General features: G+C 37.6%; 2 protein-coding genes across 2 annotated transcripts in view; both read left to right on the top strand.

Annotated features, from left to right (window-relative positions):
• The first annotated feature begins 115 nt into the window (after positions 1 to 115).
• Positions 116 to 18,448, top strand: fhip2a (FHF complex subunit HOOK interacting protein 2). The gene is made up of 17 exons (XM_067421027.1): positions 116 to 461; positions 1,995 to 2,073; positions 2,161 to 2,330; positions 3,402 to 3,506; positions 3,616 to 3,738; positions 3,871 to 4,113; positions 4,200 to 4,396; positions 5,379 to 5,493; positions 5,696 to 5,772; positions 5,932 to 6,124; positions 6,515 to 6,687; positions 7,563 to 7,706; positions 8,512 to 8,602; positions 9,466 to 9,609; positions 9,782 to 9,922; positions 10,216 to 10,319; positions 15,426 to 18,448. The coding sequence occupies exons 1-17, from the start codon at positions 417 to 419 to the stop codon at positions 15,535 to 15,537; spliced, it is 2,256 nt and encodes a 751-aa protein (XP_067277128.1). The 5' UTR covers positions 116 to 416; the 3' UTR covers positions 15,538 to 18,448.
• Positions 18,449 to 22,068: 3,620 nt separating this feature from the next.
• The window catches only part of ablim1a (actin binding LIM protein 1a), a 71,779-nt gene continuing 70,773 nt past the window's right edge, over positions 22,069 to 23,074 (top strand). The window contains exon 1 of the mRNA XM_067422343.1: positions 22,069 to 22,224. Within this exon, the coding sequence (XP_067278444.1) occupies positions 22,212 to 22,224 (13 nt within the window). The 5' untranslated portion in view covers positions 22,069 to 22,211. The remainder of the gene's footprint in view (positions 22,225 to 23,074) is intronic.

Here is a 23,074-nt window from a genome sequence, read left to right on the forward strand (position 1 = left end):
GCTTTTTGACAGATTATCGGAGCTTTTAAAACGTAATATAAAATTCAGTGTCCCTCAGTACGTTATTGAATATCGGCTGATCTTTTTTTCTTCCATATTTCTGTTTTCCCATGGTCTGGTGTGCATTAGCAGAAGTGAGCAGTGATCTCAGTGTTTCTTCTTCAAGCGCAATGAAAGTGCCACCGTGGCCTTAAAAAGACAAACCTGCATTATTCTCTCAGTGTAGCTGTCCTTGATTTTTTCTCACCTGCGTTACAGTGTGTGTTGAAATGTAAATACACACCATCACGTTATCGGTATATATGTAGTCAAGTGTGTTTTAGTAAGTCTTCAATCTGGATCACCGCAGAAGGAGCAGCAAAGGAGGGAAGAGAGAGGAGATCTCCAGAGCAAAGCTCCTCCTGTCCAAAAACAACATGTTCTCCAAATTTACCTCCATCCTGCAACACGCCGTCGAGGCGGTGAGAGCTTTTGAAAACTATCTGATCACATTTAAATGACGGTTTTACTATGGAAATGAGGAATGGGAGAGTGAGATTCGGTTAATGTTTATGTGCTGAAGGCCTGTTAGCCACGAGCTAACAGCTTATGTAGTAAATAACACATGACAGACAAAACCTCTGAAACGTCTTAACAATCTCCTCATGCGTGTTTAAAGGTGTGTGTCCTGCTCGGTTGTGGTTTATTGCGTTTTTATTGTTGGTCTGGACATTTTAAGCCTTTGTTTGCTGTATTTTAGCAGCTGTGCTAAAATCTTGCGCAATTCGTGGAGTGTTCGGTTAAAGGTCTTCATATACACGAACCCCTCGAGGTTGTAATCAATATAAAGTCATATGTATCACATTTTAGGGGAGACATTGCCTGTATAATGTGAAATTTAGACAAGTGAATCCGTGATAACCAGTTAGCATGCTAGCAGCTCATTTGCAGGATGTAAACAAAACAGCCGTTACTATGACACGCGTACAAATGTACGATTACTTACGCTTGTCTTAACGTCATTTTCTTTACATGGAATAGAATAGAATTATACTTTATTGTTCCTTGGACATCATCTTGAAAAATTCATCTTGGACAACCATGACATGGCCAATATACAACATTAGACTAAACAGTACATAACAGTAACGTTACATAACACACGATAAACTTCTAATAACCAACACTCAAAAATATATAGAAAAAGTACAGTATACCAATCTGACATCATAGTAGTATCTAAATGTGTGTGTGTGTGTGTGTGTGTGTGAGAGAGCGAGAGCGAGAGCGAGAGCGAGAGCGAGAGCGAGAGAGAGAGAGAGAGAGGTTCTATAATTGCAGCAGGCACATTTGATGTATAAAGTCATTCTTTTTTCAGCTTTTTCAAATGGTTATTTTTTTATTATTATTTTAGTAATGTTTTGCTCATTGTCATGGCTCACATTTTTTTTCCCTTAACTTTTGAAATGTAAAATGTATCTCCAATTATAGAATCACCTATACATTCTGTTGTATTAATGCACATTCATAAAAAGTATTTAGATGCATGATTCTCATTCACACTTAGTTTTATGAATGACATTACATTAAAATGTCAAAGTAAAATGATTATAACGTCAATGCAATTGGCACTTTTTTTAAAGTAGGATAGCACAGACACTCTTTTTGTGCAAAATGTTTTACAATTTTTTTTTAAATAATAGATATACTGTTCAAAATGTTTGTTAAACCTTAGTGTGACACATTCATACTACATATGTTACCTGTGTCAAATTAAGGGCAATTCATGATTCATATATCCACTAAAATCACCTAAACATCGTTCAAAGTAACTGAAAAAAGCATTTGTTTGCAGAGGACAGTTAATTTTTTTACTTAATTGTCCAAATACTTATTATTATTGTTATATTATATTGTGGTGTAGTGTGTTATACAAATACATACATTGTTGCTGTAAAATCCATAATAATACAGTTAGCATTTTATTTGTATGATATTTTTGTTTTATTTTTCAGCTCGCGCCGTCACTGCCATTGCAAGAGGACTTTGTCTATCATTGGAAGGCCATCACACATTATTACATAGAAACCTCAGGTAAGAGATCAGCTGCAGTGATAATCAATCTCGCTTTCTGCCCTTTACCAAAGAACCATACGTCATCTTCTCTTCATGTTTTCGTAGATGACAAAGCCCCGGTGACAGACACCAACATCCCCTCCCATCTGGAGCAGATGCTGGATATTCTGACCCAGGAGGAGAGGGAGAGAGAGTCAGGAGAGACAGGACCTTGTATGGAGTATCTTCTCCACCATAAGATCCTGGAGACGCTCTACACTCTGGGCAAAGCAGATGTGAGTGTTTTAATTACATTTGGTGCTTTTCCCTCCATCAATTTCATAATCAACGATTTAAAATATGACTTGTAAACATTAACTTAACTGATATCTTAACTGAAATGAAACCTCAGTTACAGATCTTTATTCACGACTGTAATACTGTAGCGCGTCATTTATTTTAGTAATTTAAAACGGAATTAATGCCACGCTGTGGTATCTGTTGGCTTACGGCCCTTTTGATTTAACCTAAAGTAATATTTGACATTTATTTTTCAGGTATTTTTTACTGTTTCAAAAATTCTAATATTAAAAGACTAACTTTGACCCATTCACATGTGCGATTTTAATTTCTGCTCTTCGGAAAATCTGCAGACATTGCCTACTGCCAATATTAATGATGGGCAATATATTCATTTGATCTTTAATTGATCAATACATTTATAAATATACATATATAGCACGTCAACATTTTGGATGATTATGATTTTTAATGTTTTTGAAAGTCTCTTATGCTAATCAAGCCTGCATTTATTTGATCAAACAAAGTAAAAAAACAGTAATATTGTAAAATATTTATACAATTTAAAATAATGGTTTTCCATTTTAATATACTTTAAAATATGACTAATTTCTGTGATGCAAAGTTGAATTTTTAGCATCATATCTCCAGTCTTCAGTGTCACATGATCCTTCAGAAATCATTCTAATATGCGGTTTTTATAATCCGTTATTGACTCATTGGTGAATAAAAAGAAAAGCATTAATTTAGAATAGAAATATTTTCTAACAATATAAATCTTTACTACAGTTTTTATCAGTTTAATTAATCATTAATTAAGCATTTATTTTAATCACCTAAATTGTAATATTTTTTCCAATTGTAATACTATTTTTAAAAAATCTGCAGAAAAAAATGCAGGCTTACTGATTGTAAGACACTTAAAACAAAACAAAACTTTTGAACGGCAGTGTAAGTTAAGTGATTATTATTTTAATGCCTGTGATGCTTATCATTATCAATGTACCAGGAAAGCAAGTTAAAGTTTTATTTCTGTGTTTTGTTTCCTCCTGTATGCTCTTCCCTAGTGCCCTCCTGGAATGAAACAGCAGGTTTTAAGTTTCTACACCAAACTGTTGGGTCGAATTCGGCAACCGCTCCTGCCTCACATCAATGTGCATAGACCTGTACAGGTGAGCAGGATAACAATTTTAAACTGTCTTCACTAAGGAAATGAAACATAGAAAAATCCCTTGAATATTTAGCCAACCATCCATCGTGTATCTAATGGTGTTTCCTCAGAAACTGGTCCGCCTCTGCGGGGAGGTTCTGGCTGCTCCTACAGAGAATGAAGAGATCCAGTTTCTGTGTACCGTCTGTGCCAAACTTAAGCAGGACCCTTACCTCGTCAACTTCTTTCTGGAAGTGAGTGTTGGGTGATGTGTATTTAGTAGTTTGACGTTTCAAGATGGGCTCTGTCCGGGCAGCGTACATTAAGACACTCTTCTGACACAATGGCTATGTCTAATGTTGGCATTTCTCCATGTGTTTCTGCAGAATAAGAATAAAAAATTGGAGCCTGCTAAAGATGGTGGAGCTGATTTGGTGAAAAATCCATCTTCTCCAGATACGGGACAGAACCAACACCAAAATCCCAGTCTGGTCACATCCACACAGGAGGATGCAGCAGGTCAAGCCACGAGCCCAGGGGAAGCAAGTCCGTCCTCAGTCCACACTACACTGCCAAACAATGACAACTACAACCTAGTCAGCTCCCTTCTGAACCTCACTAAGAGTCCAGTAAGTATATCTCCCTGTCTCTATACTCGCCCCACATCCTGATGAATTTGATTGTATGAATGTAACTGATCTTGTCTCTTTCTCAGGATGGGCGTATCGTGGTGAAGGCATGTGAGGGTCTGATGTTGATAGTCAGTTTGCCTGAGCCAGCTGCAGCCAAATGCCTCACAGAGAACACTGAACTGAGTCAACTCCTCACAGACCGGCTGGCACAGTTCTACCGGGCCCTTCCCCAGTCCATGGACCCTCTAGATATCGAAACTGTGGAGTCCGTAAACTGGGGGTACATGACTTTTTTCCTAAATTATATTGCTAACACTTGCAAAATGTATACTAAAATGAAAATGAACAAGTTATTACGACTTTTTATCTAACAATTCTGACTTTTTATCTCTCGCAATTGCAAGCTGATATCTCGCAAATCTGTGGGGGAAAAAAGTCAGAATTGTGAGAAGTGCAATTATCTTTTAAATAGTTTTATTCTATGACGGAAACAAGCTTCCCTACATATCTCCATATTTTGCCATTTTACATTTTTTCACAAATCATTACTATTAATCACCCTTTATGTTTGTCTGTGTGTTTTGCAAATATATAACCAATGAAAAGTATTAAAAAGAGCTTATAACTTAACGTTGTAACTCCACCCTCTTCTATTGTGAATGAATTGCCACACTTAGTTTGGCCGCCTTTGCTTGTTTGCAGTGCAATGGTAAATAAAGACAGCATTTTCTTTACTGTAGAAAGACGCATGCATATATGCTAATGTAATATGTATTTGAGGAGTGGAGTAGAGTGTCTTAGTCTAGCATTTGTTTTCGAGTCAGAGTCAGTACTGTCTTAAATAGCCTGTACAAAACACTTTTTTTAATAACGAGAATTTGGCAATATGACAGAAACTGAGCTCCCAACATAAGCTACAGATATTTTTATATCCTGTAAGATGATGAAAAAGTAATGCGATGGCCGCATCTGAGGCAGTAAGTGCATTCTAATGACGGACAAAACATCTTGCTGATATGCACTGGTCAAAAAACTTGTAACTCAATTTGTGCTTGATTTTGGTAAAATGTTAATATAACGGCACATGTAAGTGTCTGACCAGTGTTTCATTTTTTTTTTTCTTTAATACAGCGTCGTCTTCTTTTTTTTTTTTTTATCATCAAAAATATACTGTGAAAATTCATCTGAAACTGCTTTGAATGTTCATTGTGTGTGTGTGTGTGTGTGTGTGTGTGTGTGTGTGTATTTTTGTGTATTTTTAGGCTGGATGTATATAATCTAAAGGAGGATGCTGTGGCTTTTGTGGGCAAACGTGCCCTTATTTCCTTCCTATCTTGGCTGGACTATTGTGATCAGCTCATCAAAGAGGCTCAGAAGGTCAAGACAATTTAATCAAAAACCATATTTAAAAAAAAAAAATGTTTTAATCATGCTCAATCTGTCTACAAATTGCAAGCATTAATATATAAAAAGGCATTTTTTGTCTAATACATAACATAATTCATAAACGGAGGATAAAAATTCACATATTGAGATGTGTATGTTGTAACATTTTTGTGTTTTGCTCCTCTAATGTTAGACGGCTGCTGCAGTTCTGGCCCGGGCCGTGAGAGAGCGGTTCTTTGTTGCTGTTATGGAGCCTCAGCTAATGCAAACGTAAGTATGTAAGCTCTCAGGTTTGTTTACCAGTCTTACATACTTTGAAATTCCACCCGCATCCCAAAGCTATGAACTGAACAGTTTTCAGAACTTAATTCAGAAAATAAGTTTTCTTTCTCATAAACTTCCTTGTTCTTTTCATTCATCTCATTCCAGGTCAGAAGTTGGCATTCTGACTTCCACAGCCCTGTTAAACAGGATTATCAGACAGGTCACGTCAGAAGCCCTACTTCAGGAGACCATTTACTTTCTGCTGGGAGAGGGAACGGGGCCAGAGACACTTGCTGGCATTACCCAGCATCCCCTGAGACACAGACTCATAGAACATTGTGACCACTTGTCAGATGAGGTAACCCTGGCTGCCATGACTGCATTAATTGATGCATTTCACCTTCTTTTCACCCGATGATCTAAAGGGTTTAATGAACTCGTAAAATGAGGGTCAAACCTATGACACACAGACACACACAAAACATCATGGCATTATCCCTGGATAAGTTTCGAGTCACTATACGTTCATGTTGTTTATAATACAATATATGCAGCAAAAAAAAGACATTTGATGAAAATGTACTCCTTTTCTTTTGACTTATGACCAGTAACAAACAAACACACTTGCAGAACTCTGTTGCTGCTTCGGAAAAACAAACTGCCCCTTAAATGAGAAGTCCTACACAGATTGTCATTGGATATTGATGAAGTTCTTGGCATGAAGTTCTGGTTCTGTGTCTGGTTCTAGATAAGCATCATGACCCTACGGCTCTTTGAGCATCTGCTGCAGAAACCATGTCAGCACATTCTGCAGAACCTGGTGCTGCGCTGCTTGGAAGAGCGCAACTACATGGAGAACAAACAGCCAGAGGAACGAGAGGAGCGCGAACACATGGAGAACGGCCAACCACATGACGCTGTGTAAGAGCTGCTGTCTCCACTGCTGCTACACTTCCAGATCATTCTGATCAATGCGTCTGCATGCTTCTAGAACATGCAAGATCATAAATGCACTGCAATTTGTGAATGAATAAAACTTCGAATGCAAGTCAACCAAAGTGATGTTTTTAAATTGTGTTTGGATTGGTTGTTGTATGATGATGCTATTTAATTAGTAATTAAAGGTGGTAAAGGTTTTTTTTTTTTTTTTGCTTAAAAACGTTTTGATTTTAATATGCAGAAGATATAATAATTAAGCCATTTGTAGGGTGACTTTATACAGTGTAACATTTTCACAACCAGTGTGTTGACAGGACAGCACTACCTGTTTAGCAATCAATGGCAAACAATGAGAGTTGGAAAACCTGTTTGACAAGTCAAATTACACATTTCACCTTTAAATAAATGCAAATAAATTTCATTCCTTTTTTTAAACTAATGGACACACAATAATACTATTATACTGATTCAAGTGGACAGGAATGTTGCACTTATTAGTTGTTATGTTGCACTTAGTTGCATTTATTAGTAATAATAATCTAAATAAACAATTGCTGTTTGCCTCACTATCCATTAATGATGCATTTTTTATAATGGGTCTGATTAATTAAAACTATGCCTTGCATAAATCCATTGTCCCTCATTCTAATAAATTGGAATATATAATGGTAGAGCACTACAGTAGTTACATATCTTTATTCCCTTAAAAATTTGCTGTAGTGATGCTTTATACTATGGTTACTTATTTTTGTTCTTGGGTCATCTCTTGTGAACCTTTGGAGATCTACGCAAATATTTCTGTGAGATGCATTATGCGTGTAATAGTCTAATTGCATTGATTTGTATTGTTTCCCCAGAGATCTAGAAGAAGACCCACTGTTCTCAGATCTTTCACCTGATAACAGACTCTCCAGCCCTGATTGGTTAAGCTGCTCTCCACCACCAAGCACAGAACATGCAAAGCCTGATGGGAAGACGGAGGTTCACAAAATAGTTAACAGGTACCGCAGGATAACCATCTCTGGCAAATTTGACCAGTTTCGATATGCCAGTTTCAAAAAATTATTAATAAATATTGGGCCCTATCATAAACTGCGCCATGCGCGAGCGACTCAAGTGTTTTTTTTTATTAGTTTCGGTCCTACGCAGTTACCGTTTTCACGTCCTGCTCCACGTTGTTTAAATATTAAATGCACTCGTGCCCATCTGTTCACCCAAGGGTGTGCTGGTCTGAAAACAAGGTGTGTTCAGGCCAATTGTTGGTTTGTTGCAATTTTGAGGAAACTGAAAACGACTGAGCAACAAAAACCTGGTCTAAAGTCAATTCATTTTTTTGTGTTATTTAAAGGGCACATTAATGATATGCACATATAGGCAGGTGCACAAAGCTTATTACACGCACAGGGAAGCACAGCAGCACACAAACATGTTTAAATATTACAAATAAAAGGATTCCTCTCTGGAGAAGTGTTCAGTCTTTCCGCTCGCAAATTCTGCCATGTAAATAGTGAATTCACCGTGGTGCAAGTGCAACAGGCTTTTAAAGGGAATGGTAGATGAGATTCTGATTGGTTTATTACTCATTACGCCCAAAATATATCCATTATTCATTTAGAGACTTAATACAAACCTTTTGAACCATGCAGCTGGCGCACAGACCATTTTTCTGTCGTTAAATTAAAAAAAAAAAATGGATACTGACACACCCTAAGCATACCAGCACCAGGCGCTTTAGACCATGCGCTCAGATCGTTAACATAGAAGTATTATATGGGAAGTTAATGGACCCTGTTTCTCTCCCTGTAGTTTCCTGTGTTTGGTGCCTGATGAGGCAAAATCGTCCTATCAGGTTGAGGGCACAGGCTATGACACCTACTTGAGAGATGCACACAGACAGGTGAGGAATAAAATTATAAAATTAATAGAAAAAATTGGGTGAATATGCACTATATTTTATTGCTTTAAGATGAAAAATAAGTAAATATAAATTTTATTTCATAACCTTATCAGCATTTTGTTGTGAGTGTCTCCTTTGTTTTTATGGATATTCAAATACTTTTGAAGTAACCCTAGTGTTGCTAATGCAGCATATATCTGTATTATTTATGTTTTATTATCTTTTTTTCAAAAGTTGTACATATATAGTTTTATAAATTTATGGGATTGATTCGACAGTTTACAGACCTTGTATTTGATTCCTTTTATATTTTATTTTTGATATGTTTGTTTTTATTGGATGTGATGTTGCAATTGATATTTGATTATATAATTGTTTGATTATGTAAAGCACTTTGAACTTTATGTCTGAAAGGTACTATATAAATATTGTTATTATTAAATAAAGCAAAAACTGCCAAATTGTGAATTTGCCAAAAAAAATGCATTACAAGTATTTTAAGATTTATAATAATAAATAATAGAATAAAATGTGTAACACTGAGTCTCTATATATCTCTATTTGGGGCGGCAGTGGCTCAGTGGTTCATGTAGGTTGTCTCGAAACCAGAAGGTTGTTGGTTCAATCCCCGGATTGAATTCACCTGACCAAGTGTCGAGGTGTCCTTGAGCAAGACACTTAACCCCAGCTGCTCCCGACGTGCTGGATGGCGCCTTACATGGCTGATATCGCCGTCCGTGTATGAATGGGTGAATGTGAGGCAAAAATGTAAAGCGCTTTGGTTGGCCATAGGGTCTGTTTAAAGCACTATATAAATGCAGTCCATTTACCATTTATCATCATATTTGGTTGTATGTTGACAGTTCCGGGACTATTGTGGAGTTTGTCAGAAGTGGGACTGGCGCAGCAGTCCAAAACCCGTTGAGAAGTGTAATCTGGACAGTCCTTTTTTCGAAGGACACTTCCTCAAAGTGTTGTTTGACAGAATGGGGCGAATTCTCGATCAGGTGTGTGAACTAAAGATGTTTCCTGATGTGTGATAGCTCTCAACGTGACAAAAAATTACATGTATTAATTACATAGATAATACATTTGTAAAATCATGCAGTTTTCTTAAAACTATCTTTGGATGTTGGCTGTCCTCCTGATATCTCTCTTTGCTTCACTATCTCCATCTAGCCGTATGATGTTAACCTGCAGGTGACGTCTGTGTTGTCTAAGCTATCTCTGTTGCCTCATGCTCATCTTCACGAGTACCTGCTGGACCCGTACATTAACCTGGCACCAGGCTGCAGGTCTCTCTTCTCAGTCATCGTCAGGGTACGTCTACTGTTGTCCACACTAAATCCCTACTTTAAACACAATTAGTTGCACATAGTGCTGCTGTTTCCAAGGAGCAAACCTAGCCATTTTAATGGACATCTTCATTTAGTCTGTTAGTGTGTGTAGCATTATGTATGACTGGCATCACTAGCCCGCCTTTGAAGATGAAAATATTAGATTTTTCTGGATAGTTTGAATGAAACTAACACTGATTAGATTACTGTTAGATTTTTTTATTTAGACACCTCAGAGATTGCTTATCCCACAGTTTGTATTGATGATTTGATCAGGTGGTTGGCGATCTGATGTTGCGAACACACCGCATCCCTGAGTTCACCCCTAAACTCCTGCTGGTGAGGAAGAGACTGCTGGGACTAGAGCCAGAGGGAATGAGGTGAGGCTTGGATGCATATATGTTTATTTGCACAAAAATAACGAGAAAAGATTCAATTTTCAACACGAATGAACAAAACAATGCCATAGAGGGCCTTCAGTATTTAAGTTAAATCATTGAAACTAGAGCCGTCACGCTTCCTCGATTCAATTAGAGTACTTGATTTTTATCCTTTAAAGGGGTACTTCAGCGCTGGGAAGATGAATCTGTATTTGAACTGGGTCATCAATGCAGTAGAAATGTGAAATTATTTTTGAATTTGGTGCTTTCTAGACTGAGAAAAGACAGAAAATGTATTTTTGTCCCATGGGGATGAAAGACTACAATTCCCAGAATGCTTCGCTGCCCTGTGAGGCCATTCCCAACACCACCAACTTGATTACAGTGACTGAGTTAGAGAAGACACTACAATTAAAAACTGAGCGTGTCTGTTCAATATAAGGAGTGAGTCACCGCACGAGTATCACAGCACTGAGCACTGATTGCAGGAGTGATGAGAGCTGAGGTAATCGCGACTACACTCGCGGCATACATTCACAACGCGAGTTCAGTCTGGTGCGTTTCAGTTCATGCCTTTACAAGCTTAACTTTCATAGAAATTAATTTGAGAAGTTAGAAGACTTACATTGCACACCATAGCTCCGTTTAAATTAGTGCCTGCCAGCTGAGCTCTCCCTGCAAGCTGAGTGTTATCTCCCATCCCCCATGCGCGGGTTCAAAACATGCGGAAATGGCTCCCTCTGCTGGCTGTAGTCTTTAGCCTTTGGGCAAACATTCCTCCTATGATGCAAAAATCGTCAATTTGCATCATATGAGGAATTTTTCTAGAAATAAAATGCATAAATCTCTTGTCTCAGGGAGATATGAGGGGGGAAAGCACAATAATTTGAATATACTCCAGGGTTTCTACTGATACAAAGCCATATGTTAATCGCTGAAGTAACCCTTTAAGTGAACTATAATAATGGCCTAATTTAATTTGGACATACACTGTGCGATTTTCTCCCGATTTCGAGGCGAATTCTGACTTGTGCGACACTTTTTTTGGGTCACGCCGATTTTCAGGTTTATCGTGCGTCGTTTGTCGTGAGGTGTTCGTGCAGTGTACAGGGGGAAACGAGAGGTGACAAACCTCTTTCTGGCGTGTCAGAAATTTCTGGCGTGTCAGAAATTCTGGTCGCCCCTCGTGAGGTTATCGCACAGCTGAAGCAAAACCACGAACTGATCTATTTTCCCTCATTGCGCCTGCGTGAAAGCAGAAGTTTAACAAATTAATTTTTAATTTAGGGCTAGCCTACTTGTTTTACTTTCACACTTTATTTATTTATTTATTTACTTGTATTTAATATTAATTAATATTTAGCCTACTTAATCTTAAGAGGAGAGAATAGTGAGGAGTAATCTATCTATTATTTTATTATGCAGTGCGTCGATTATGCATCATGAAATTGTTGGGGGGCGGGGAAATTAATGTAATATCAATTTAATAATAAAAGTAGGCCTAGGCTACTCTAAGAATAATAATTATAATTTTTATACATAAATTCTAAATCCTCTTGATATCGATAGGTGATGCATTTGATAGGCTATCTCTCTATAATACAGCATAGTCTATCGTTGCAACAAGGCACGGGGGTTGTATTGCGCATTTTTCACCCGTACAGTGTGAGCACTGAAGTCGCGCTCGACGGTCGGACCGCACAGAGAGAGCACACCATTCGTGAGCTTTGGCTTTGCATCGCATGCGATTTACTCGTACAGTATGAGTAGGTGACCTTGCTGAAATCGTATAGCAGGGCTATTCAAATCTTACCCTGGATGGCCAATGCGCTGCAGAGTTTAGCTCCAACCTTAAATCAAGCACACCTGAACATGCTAATCAATGTCTCCAGGATCTTTAGAAAATCACAGGTTGGTGTGTTTGATCAGGGTTGGAGCTAAACTCTGCAGTGCATTGGCCCTCCAGGGTAAGATTTGAATAGCCCTGTCGTATAGAAATCACACAGTGTATACCCAGCTTTAGGGGATAGTGATTGAGTTTTTAGGGAGAGATTTCAACTTCAGTCATGGTTAAGTAGCTAACTTAAAGATAACAAGGTGCACCTGGAGCTAATTAACAAAGACCATTGGCAGAACTACAAATGAACATGAACACATCTCATGCAGCAGAAGTAGAAGAGTTGCAGTCAAAATGCTGCATAACTGCATGCAACATGAGGAATAATATGAGTCGTGAATCTCCCGCTGACACGGTGCACGCTTTATTTAACATCACAACTGACGTAACATTTGGAATCCTTTGAGTCAGATACGGACATTATTATTTTTGACATCACTACAAGGAAATAACCCAGTTTATTAATAAAGTCATGTAAACACAGTTTACTTGCATTGTCGGTTTACTGGTTTGCATGTAAACGAGGAAAACTGGTTATTTCAATAAGCTGATATTTGTGAGTTATCAGTTTACTAATGTGCATGTAACTAACTAATCAGTTTACTAATGTGCATGCTCACCTTCTAAATTAAAGACAGGACAGATCAAAAAATAATAATTTAATTATTATCATGTTAATTAAAGGACAACTCCGGTGAAAAATGACCCTAGGGGTAATTAACAGATGGTTACCGAGTAGATCGTTCTCTGGGTTGCATTGTCATAAAAATTGAATGTAAAGAGTTTTATCTCTAAAAACAGATTAGCTTATAACGCCAGTCTATGGGGCACAGAGTAAGTGAAATTAAATCGCTAGTTAATACCACTAACAAGGCTAAAAATAGCCTCACACTAACAGAGTAGCATAATGAGGGTCCCTACATGCAAACAGAAGCATTGAGAACTTTGTAAGTGTACAAACAGTTTAATAAGAAGATACAAGACGTGTATACAGACAGGAGCCATCTTGGAAAACAGTCTCGACCAGTCGAGCCACGAACGTTGTGCTAATGAACTGACTTGGAATCTCATATAGGACACCTTCTTCCCTTGTAGTTAGTCAACAATATATTTTAATAAACAGATATAATTCACGCATTTCAATGTAATTAGATTTCACAAACTTAATTCCTATTGACCAGTTAACTTAACACAGAGTTCGTGGCTCGACTCGTCAAGACTGTTTTCCAAGATGGCTTCTGTCTGTACAGGTCCTTCTCAAAAAATTAGCATATTGTGATAAAGTTAATTATTTTCCATAATGTAATGATAAAAATTAAACTTGCATATATGTTAGATTCATTGCACACCAACTGAAATATTTCAGGTCTTTTATGGTTTTAACACTGATGATTTTGGAATACAGCTCATGAAAACCCAAAATTCCTGTCTCAAAAAATTAGCTTATCATGAAAAGGTTCTCTAAATGAGCTATTAGCCTAATCATCTGAATCAACTAATTAACTCTAAACACCAAAAGATTCCTGAGGCTTTTAAAAACTCCCAGCCTGGTTCATTACTCAAAACCGCAATCATGGGTAAGACTGCCGACCCGACCCTGTCCAGAAGGACATCATTGACACCCTCAAGCGAGAGGGTTAGACACAGAAAGAAATTTCTGAATGAATAGGCTGTTCCCAGAGTGCTGTATCAAGGCACCTCAGTGGGAAGTCTGTGGGAAGGAAAAAGTGCGGCAAAAAACGCTGCACAACGAGAAGAGGTGACCGGACCCTGAGGAAGATTGTGGAGAAGGACTGATTCCAGACCTTGGGGGACCTGCGGAAGCAGTGGACTGAGTCTGGAGTAGAAACATCCAGAGCCACTGAGCACAGGCGTGTGCAGGAAAAGTACTTTTTTCGGATGAAAGCTAATTTTGCATGTCATTGGGAAATCAAGGTGCCGGAGTCTGGAGGAAGACTGGGGAGAAGGAAATGCCAAAATGCCTGAAGTCCAGTGTCAAGTACCCACAGTCAGTGATGGTCTGGGGTGCCATGTCAGCTGCTGGTGTTGGTCCACTGTGTTTTATCAAGGGCAAGGTCAATGCAACTAGCCATCAGGAGATTTTGGAGCACTTCATGCTTCCATCTGCTGAAAAGCTTTATGGAGATGAAGATTTCGTTTTTCAGCACGACCTGGCACCTGCTCACAGTGCCAAAACCACTGGTAAATGGTTTATTGACCATGGTATTACTGTGCTCAATTGGCCTGCCGACTCTCCTGACCTGAACCCCATAGAGAATCTGTGGGATATTGTGAAGAGAAAGTTGAGAGACGCAAGACCCAACACTCTGGATGAGCTTAAGGCCGCTATCGAAGCATCCTTTTCATGAGCTGTATGCCAAAATCATCAGTGTTAAAACAATAAAAGACCTGAAATATTTCAGTTGGTGTGCAATGAATCTAACATATATGCAAGTTTAATTTTTATCATTACATTATGGAAAATAATGAACTTTATCACAATATGCTATTTTTTTTTAGAAGGACCGGTATATGCGAATGTACTGTCTTTATAAAGTATCTTCTTATTAGGGACCCTCATTATGCTACCGTGTTAGTGTGAGGCTATTTTTAGCCTTGTTAGTGGTATTAACTAGCGATTAAATTTGACTTATTCTGTGCCCCATATGCTAGTGTTTTTATAAAACTCTTGACATTCGATTTTCATGTAAATGCATCCCAGAGAACGATCTACTCAGTTACCATGTGTTAATTACCCCTAGGGGCATTTTTCACCGGAGTTGTCCTTTAATCTTAAATCATTGTGAATATATTTATCTTCATTTTATGAAAATGTGAAAACGTACAGTAGGGCTGGGTTAAAAATACTGATGTCTTGAATTTAATCAATTTGAATGAACCAATATTGATTCTTAAATCCCAAGAATCAAAAATTAAAATGTATTTGCTGTTTTCAGTTGATGCATAAACACTCAACATTATTTGTAGCCTGCCTCCAGTTACTTACAACATCAGTCTAGAGAGATCCCCCCCCCCCCCCCCATTACATTTACATGTAATGTACCTGATATATCCAAATGAATAAATATTGAATTAAATTGAGCTTGGAACTGAATGCAATCCCTAGCCCTATCGTGCAGCCTGATCATAGATTGTTTCTTTACTGTGTGTCTGTTTTTCTGTGATAACGAGTTATCTTTGTCTTACAGCGTTGATCATGTGACGTTGCTCGAGGGGGTCATTGTTCTGGAGGAATTCTGCAAAGAGCTCGCAGCTATCGCTTTTGTGAAATTTCATGCGTCCGCTTCCACTTCCCCCTGATTATCGCTCCGTTGTGCGCAGGACACAAACAGATGACTAAACAGACGAAAGGGGGCTGGATGACACGGGAACGACAAACACAACTGTACTCATCCCTCAGCGTAGACTGCTGCCTGCGGCAGGACTCGCATTCAAGGATGCTTCAATCGTGTTATCTCTGGGATGTTTCCATTACTACGACGGAGCAAACTGTTTTAAAGGCACAGAGGAGGATTATTTTGAAAAGAGAGGAGTGAATTGTGGCTCTCGTGCAACAGCCCATGCGGAGAGGAGAGAGGATTTTGTAGCATTCATATGTAAAAAGAAACTATAACTTCAGAACTAAAGAAGGGTAATGCCAAAAAATTAGGTTCAAAAGTAGAAAAAGAAATTGACTTAAATTTGATTCAAATAATGAATTGAAATATTTAATTATTGATTGTTTGTCATTTGTAGTATCAAAGATACTGTCATCTGTTCTTCTGAGAAAAATAGTGTGAATACAAATGTCAAATGCAACATAAGTTAATTTGTAATGAAAAATTACAATAACTCAGGATTCAAAGTCTAGCTGTTTTTAAATAATTGAAGAACTAGACAACGAGCAGCGTTTTTAAATGAATCCTCTCTCATTTTTCTTTCCGGTAGTGTTTGCCAACACTTTTATTTTAAAGCGAGCGGAAAGCAATGCGGACTGGATTGATCTGAGACTGGGCACATTTGCACTCAAACCAGTTTTCACTGGTGCATCCCCAGAGAGCTGTTCATCCTTTATGTTCCCGACAGTGTTCCTAAACCATTTTAGTTGTTTAACTTGACGTTATGTGTGTGCCTTGGTCCCAGCTAGACAGTAGCTGTGTCCTTCATCCTGTATCGTCATGTATTTATTATTGATTTAAAAAGAGTTTTAAAGAAGTAGTTCATCTAAAACACGCCTATAAACTCGAGCACATCATTTTCCGTGCAGTAAATATGGATGAGGATGTATGCAAAAAGCACCATAAAAGTACCATAAAACAGTTTGTGCACTATTTCAAGGCATCTGAAGCCATCGTGATAGATTTGTGTGAACTAAGAGGGACATTTAAGTTTTAAGGGGATAATTCATCCCCCCCACAAAATTGTCATAATTTACTCACCCTCAACCTACATGTGTTTCTTCGTTTCATTGAACACAAAATCAAATATTTTGAAGATGTTGGTAACCAAACAGCTGCTGGTCCCCATTGACTTCAACAGAATTGTTGCTGGTCCCCATTGACTTCCATAGTATTTTTTTTTCATACTATCCAAGTCAATTGGGGCCAGCAAATGTTTGGTTACCGTCATTCAACATATCTTCTTTTGTGTTCAGCAAAAGGAAGAAATGCATGCAGGTTTGGAACAACTTGAAGGTCAGTATAAATAAAACAATTTGGTGAACTGTCCCTTAAAGTCAAAAGATGTTCAGGGAATTGTATCTAAAATTTAAATCTGTTCCTCACACAAAGCTATTGTATGATTTTGAAAGGCTTGAAATATAGGGCACAAGTCACATGGATCATTTTTATAACACTTTTTTTATCCCTTTTCATAAAAATCACCAAACAAGTGAGAGAAAGTGGTTCAGAACAACATTAGGGTGAGTAAATGACAATGTTAATTTTTAGGTGAACTATTCCTTTTAAAACTACTTTAGAGTTTATCAGCTTCCTCACAAGGGATCTTTAACGTTATACATTTGCATTATGTGACATTTGTGGAATTATACCAGCAACAGTATTCATCAGGCTGCTCTCTTCATCTGCTCCTGCTCTTTGTAGAGGACATATTGTGCTAAATTCGCACTGTGTACATTTGGCAAAGAATGGGCACAGCTTGAAATAGGGTTGGGTTTTTTCTTTTATTTTTGGAGAGCTGACTGCCTTGGCATCGTGGCTTTACTTAACAATCTTTACAGGGTTCAGATTTATGTATCTCAATCGTTACCTTGCATTTTCCATCCATAATACAATTGTATGTTTAAAGTTGCGTCGAGGTTTGCGTTTATTTTCAAGAATTGCACATTAGTGTCTATTTATCCATTTTACATGTGCAGAAAGTCTAAATGTCTTGTCTTTTTAATTTTTATTTTCTTTAAAAACCAAAGGATGTATCATCATCGGAGCAGCAAGTCTGTTTCAGAGAGAAAGAAAAATAATGCATCTTTTTTTTTGTTATTATTCTCGATCATGCACATTTTATACCAAGTTCCAAACTGTGTATATACAAATGTACAGTTATAACAGTAGTGATGTCTGGTGTGAAATGCATGCAAGGTCATATTTGATAATATGCAGCAGAGGAAAGCATATCACCTCCCTAACTGCCCTTCCATTCAGGTGTGTTTCTCTAATTTTGCTTATTTATGGGGACATATGTGATGCCTTATTTTAAATGCAGTTATCGGTTATAGTTTATAACTGCTGCAGAACTGCTTAGTTTTGAGTTAAACGCCTAAGAAAAATTGGTCTATTTTAATGGTGTCTGTTTGATTTTTTATTTTATTTTTTGTTGTAAAGCAAATTAATCCATTGGTTAAAAAGAATCTCCGCTTTCTCCTGTAAAGGTTTTTTTTGTGTTTGTTTTTTGGCCTAAATATGTAATTCATCTGCTTGGACCCTATCACTGTTCTGCTTGACTGATTTATACACTTGTACAGATGTAGCTCACTTGTCAGACGTGTCAGGAGGTATCTTCTGTTAAATTTGAGTGTCACTGCCATGGTGTCACACAGTGACACTTTTTAGAAGAACAAAGTTGTTGACCGATTACCATTTTCGGGATGAAATCTCATGTGATCTCAGTTGCTTGATTCTGGGCCGGGCAATCTCTGTAACGAGGTTCGCTGTGTCCTGTGGCTTATGTTAATTCCCTTCACTCCGTCCCAATTAAAACATTTGCTTTCTTCAAATTTGTATTGAGTTGGTTTTGCAGTGCAGTTTATTCTGACTAAATGGAATATTTTTGGATAATTGCATATAATAATAATTCATTTCAGGAGATTCAGATGAGATGTTTCTCCAAGTAGAAATCTAGGATGCATCCAAAATTGCATACTTTTGAGTAGGTTCTTATTTTGATTAAAGTAATTACTAAAAGTATGTTCTATACAGTATTGTTCAAAATAATAGCAGTACAATGTGACTAACCAGAATAATCAAGGTTTTTAGTATTTTTTTTATTGCTACGTGGCAAACAAGTTACCAGTAGGTTCAGTAGATTGTCAGAAAACAAACAAGACCCAGCATTCATGATATGCACGCTCTTAAGGCTGTGCAATTGGGCAATTAGTTGAAAGGGGTGTGTTCAAAAAAATAGCAGTGTCTACCTTTGACTGTACAAACTCAAAACTATTTTGTACAAACATTTTTTTTTCTGGGATTTAGCAATCCTGTGAATCACTAAACTAATATTTAGTTGTATGACCACAGTTTTTTAAAACTGCTTGACATCTGTGTGGCATGGAGTCAACCAACTTGTGGCACCTCTCAGCTGTTATTCCACTCCATGATTCTTTAACAACATTCCACAATTCATTCACATTTCTTGGTTTTGCTTCAGAAACAGCATTTTTGATATCACCCCACAAGTTCTCAATTGGATTAAGGTCTGGAGATTGGGCTGGCCACTCCATAACATTAATTTTGTTGGTTTGGAACCAAGACTTTGCCCGTTTACTAGTGTGTTTTGGGTCATTGTCTTGTTGAAACAATCGTTTCAAGGGCATGTCCTCTTCAGCATAGGGCAACATGACCTCTTCAAGTATTTTAACATATGCAAACTGATCCATGATCCCTGGTATGCGATAAATAGGCCCAACACCATAGTAGGAGAAACATGCCCATATCATGATGCTTGCACCTCCATGCTTCACTGTCTTCACTGTGTACTGTGGCTTGAATTCAGAGTTTGGGGGTCGTCTCACAAACTGCCTGTGGCCCTTGGACCCAAAAAGAGCAATTTTACTCTCATCAGTCCACAAAATGTTCCTCCATTTCTCTTTAGGCCAGTTGATGTGTTCTTTGGCAAATTGTAACCTCTTCTGCACATGCCTTTTTTTTAACAGAGGGACTTTGCGGGGGATTCTTGAAAATAGATTAGCTTCACACAGACGTCTTCTAACTGTCACAGTACTTACAGGTAACTCCAGACTGTCTTTGATCATCCTGGAGGTGATCATTGGCTGAGCCTTTGCCATTCTGGTTATTCTTCTATCCATTTTGATGGTTGTCTTCCGTTTTCTTCCACGTCTCTCTGGTTTTGCTCTCCATTTTAAGGCATTGGAGATCATTTTAGCTGAACACCCTATCATTTTTTGCACCTCTTTATAGGTTTTCCCCTCTCTAATCAACTTTTTAATCAAAGTACGCTGTTCTTCTGAACAATGTCTTGAACGACCCATTTTCCTCAGCTTTCAAATGCATGTTCAACAAGTGTTGGCTTCATCCTTAAATAGGGGCCACCTGATTCACACCTGTTTCTTCACAAAATTGATGACCTCAGTGATTGAATGCCACACTGCTATTTTTTTGAACACACCCCTTTCAACTAATTCAACTAATTGCCCAATTGCACAGCCTTAAGAGCGTGCATATCATGAATGCTGGGTCTCATTTGTTTTCTGAGAATCTACTGAACCTACTGGTAACTTGTTTGCCACGTAGCAATAAAAAATATACGAAAAACCTTGATTCTGGTTAGTCACATTGTACTGCTATTATTTTGAACAATACTGTATATACATGAATGTAATATGGGCACACACATTACCATGTGACCTACCAGCTTATATAGTGACGAAGTTTGTGGTGACTTTGAAGAGAAGTAGTTAGTGGAGTAGTTGTATTTGAACTCTTACCAAAAAGATGGCAACACCCAATCAATTCAAACAACGAGTTTTACCGCTCACTGGTTGGTGAATTCTTCTCATTTTTAAATCTCTTAGGCTGCTGCAGATGACCCATGGGCCATGTTTGGACCTTCATTCCTGCAGGTTTTCACTCCCATCACTATACATTGTGTATGAGGCCTGTGAAAATGTGTCCACAGAAAGCCTCAACCTACCAGGAGATGACACCCAGACAGTAGCGGTCACACCTGGTTAGTTGTATTAATGTGTTGGAGAAAGTTACTTTGTAAAGTAATGCATTACAATAGTGCATACTCATTTAAAAGTAACTAATTGCAATACTTTTTAAGAAAAGTAATGTGTTGCGCTACTTTTTCCTCACCTGGGCTGGGCTTGTTTTTGTTTGTTTTTTGTATTTTAGACTAAATAACAAAAAATATATATATATTGGGGGTAAATGTAAACGCCCTTTCACGCCAACATTTAAATACAAGGCTGAAATGTAAATTCACATGTGTACAGAAGAGGGCACATTTCAGTTGTGCTGCCATTCTGGATTGCAGGAGAATAGAAAGCAGAAGCAGCATCCATTTATAAAATAAAATAAAAATCTAGTCAGTTTTGCTTATGGTTTATCTGAATCATTAAATCTCATCAGCAAGTAGCCTACACTGGTCAATAGAGATACTCACACACACACACACACACACACATTGTTTTAAATAATTATTGGAGGTTTGTGTAGGATTCATATTTTATTTAGTTTGAGGAAAATTGAGTTTTTTGCTTTGCTTTTTCTTTTTCTTTTGCTTTGCTTTTTTTTTTTTTTTTTTTTTTTTTTTTTTTGCAAAGGTGATTATTGAATGCATGCTCACATTTGGTCTAGAACTAAAATAACGATCACGTTTACACAGCGCCGAACTCACGGTTTTTCTCAACATTGTAACAGGGAGAGCTGGGGAAACAAGGGAACTTGCTTTACTTATTTGAGAAAATAAGACAAAAAATAAATTACGTTACCAGTTACTTGAGAAACGCAATCTGAAAATATAACTGACGCTATTAGGTTACCACCACAACAAGTGAACAGGTTAAAGTCAACTCACTTTTGTAATATGAATTTAATTGTGATTTAAATTGAATATTCAACTCAGCACAGTGTAGATCAGTATTTTATTTGTCGAAAATTGTTTGGGAAAATAGGCCTTTTATAACAGAATTCGGGATTGGAGTGTTAAATGCCACAAAAAAAGTAGTTTTTTGTTTCACAATTGAATAAAGTGTGACATTTATTTAATGTTGATTAAAAAAAAAATAATAAAAAAAAGTTAATGTGCTCTGATGTAGGCTATAGTTTCTTTGATTCAGTTGACATCAACTTTGATCAGTTGATGATGTAGCTAATCAAATTATTAAACATCTTTGCATTTTAACAACTTAATTTCATCCATTCAAATTTATCATGTATTATTATTGTGGTTAACAACTTGTCTTACAGCAAACGTTACGTTTTTAGTTGCTGACATGGCTTGATATTTTAAGGTTGACCTACAGTAACGTTGCGTATAATATTTAAGATTCTGTTAACCAGACTAGCCTATTGTTGTCGTGTTATTACTGCCTAAATACTATAGGTATATAATAATAACTTATTGCAATCAAGTTATAGTCTCTTAAACCCAGCAGTCAGGACTCGAGCATCCTGCGCGGTTGTACCTGCAGCTCGGTATTAGGCTACTGGATTAGATCCGTGCGGTCATTCCTCACAGACAGAACCGACAGGAACCGAATCATTCCGCTCCCATCCGGACCTGACACACCCGGCATGTCTGTGCGCGGTGAGTGGGACACGTTCATATCATCAACATCATCATCATCATCATGATCATCATATTACAACACCTGTCTGGGGGACAGTAACTCTAGTCATCGGCCTTACATTCTCATGTTGCAGAATTTAAGCGCGAATCATCAGGCTCGGCGTTAATATGCGGTATGAAAGTCAATCTTCACATGAACACATAATATAGCCTAATGATTTCTGCAACTTAATATGGAACTCAATATACTTAGTATAGGCTAAAATAAGAATAGGCTAACACAAATATGTAGGAAGATAAATAACGAAACTTTCTTCAGGTAAACAACAGATGGCGCCAGACTCAGAGTAGAGCTCACGTTTGGATATCAGACCGGGGCTAGTTGTCACACTTCACTAAAGTGTTTATTTCTCATAACGCGATTATATTTATCAGTAAATTGCTGTAGAAGCAGAATGTATAGCCTTGGCTACAAAATGCATATAGTGTTACTCTGTGAGTGTTTATGTTTTCTGACAATGGACTCTATGTGGTCAGGAGGATTAGCACATCTGTCTAATTCTGGCCTAAAAGAAGTGTAGGCCTATTTTCTGTTGCATCAGGTAATTTGCTCTGATGGTAGAGCATTGTGTAAGCAACCCCAAAGACATGGGTTCCATTTCTGCACGCACATTGAGATGGAGGCCTACTAGTTTATTATGGTTGTGATGACCAGAGTCAGACATGTAACTACACAGAACAATAGCAATTATTTTAATAAAAACACATAATAACATATTAATAGTGCGGTGTTTAGTGCATCTGAGGTTCGCAGAATGTCCAAGTGGTTTTGTTTTCCACATCTCAGCATTTTGTTGGTTTAATGCTC

Source organism: Pseudorasbora parva, chromosome 17, assembly GCF_024679245.1.
Source record: "Pseudorasbora parva isolate DD20220531a chromosome 17, ASM2467924v1, whole genome shotgun sequence".
In the NCBI taxonomy this organism is placed as follows: domain Eukaryota; kingdom Metazoa; phylum Chordata; class Actinopteri; order Cypriniformes; family Gobionidae; genus Pseudorasbora; species Pseudorasbora parva.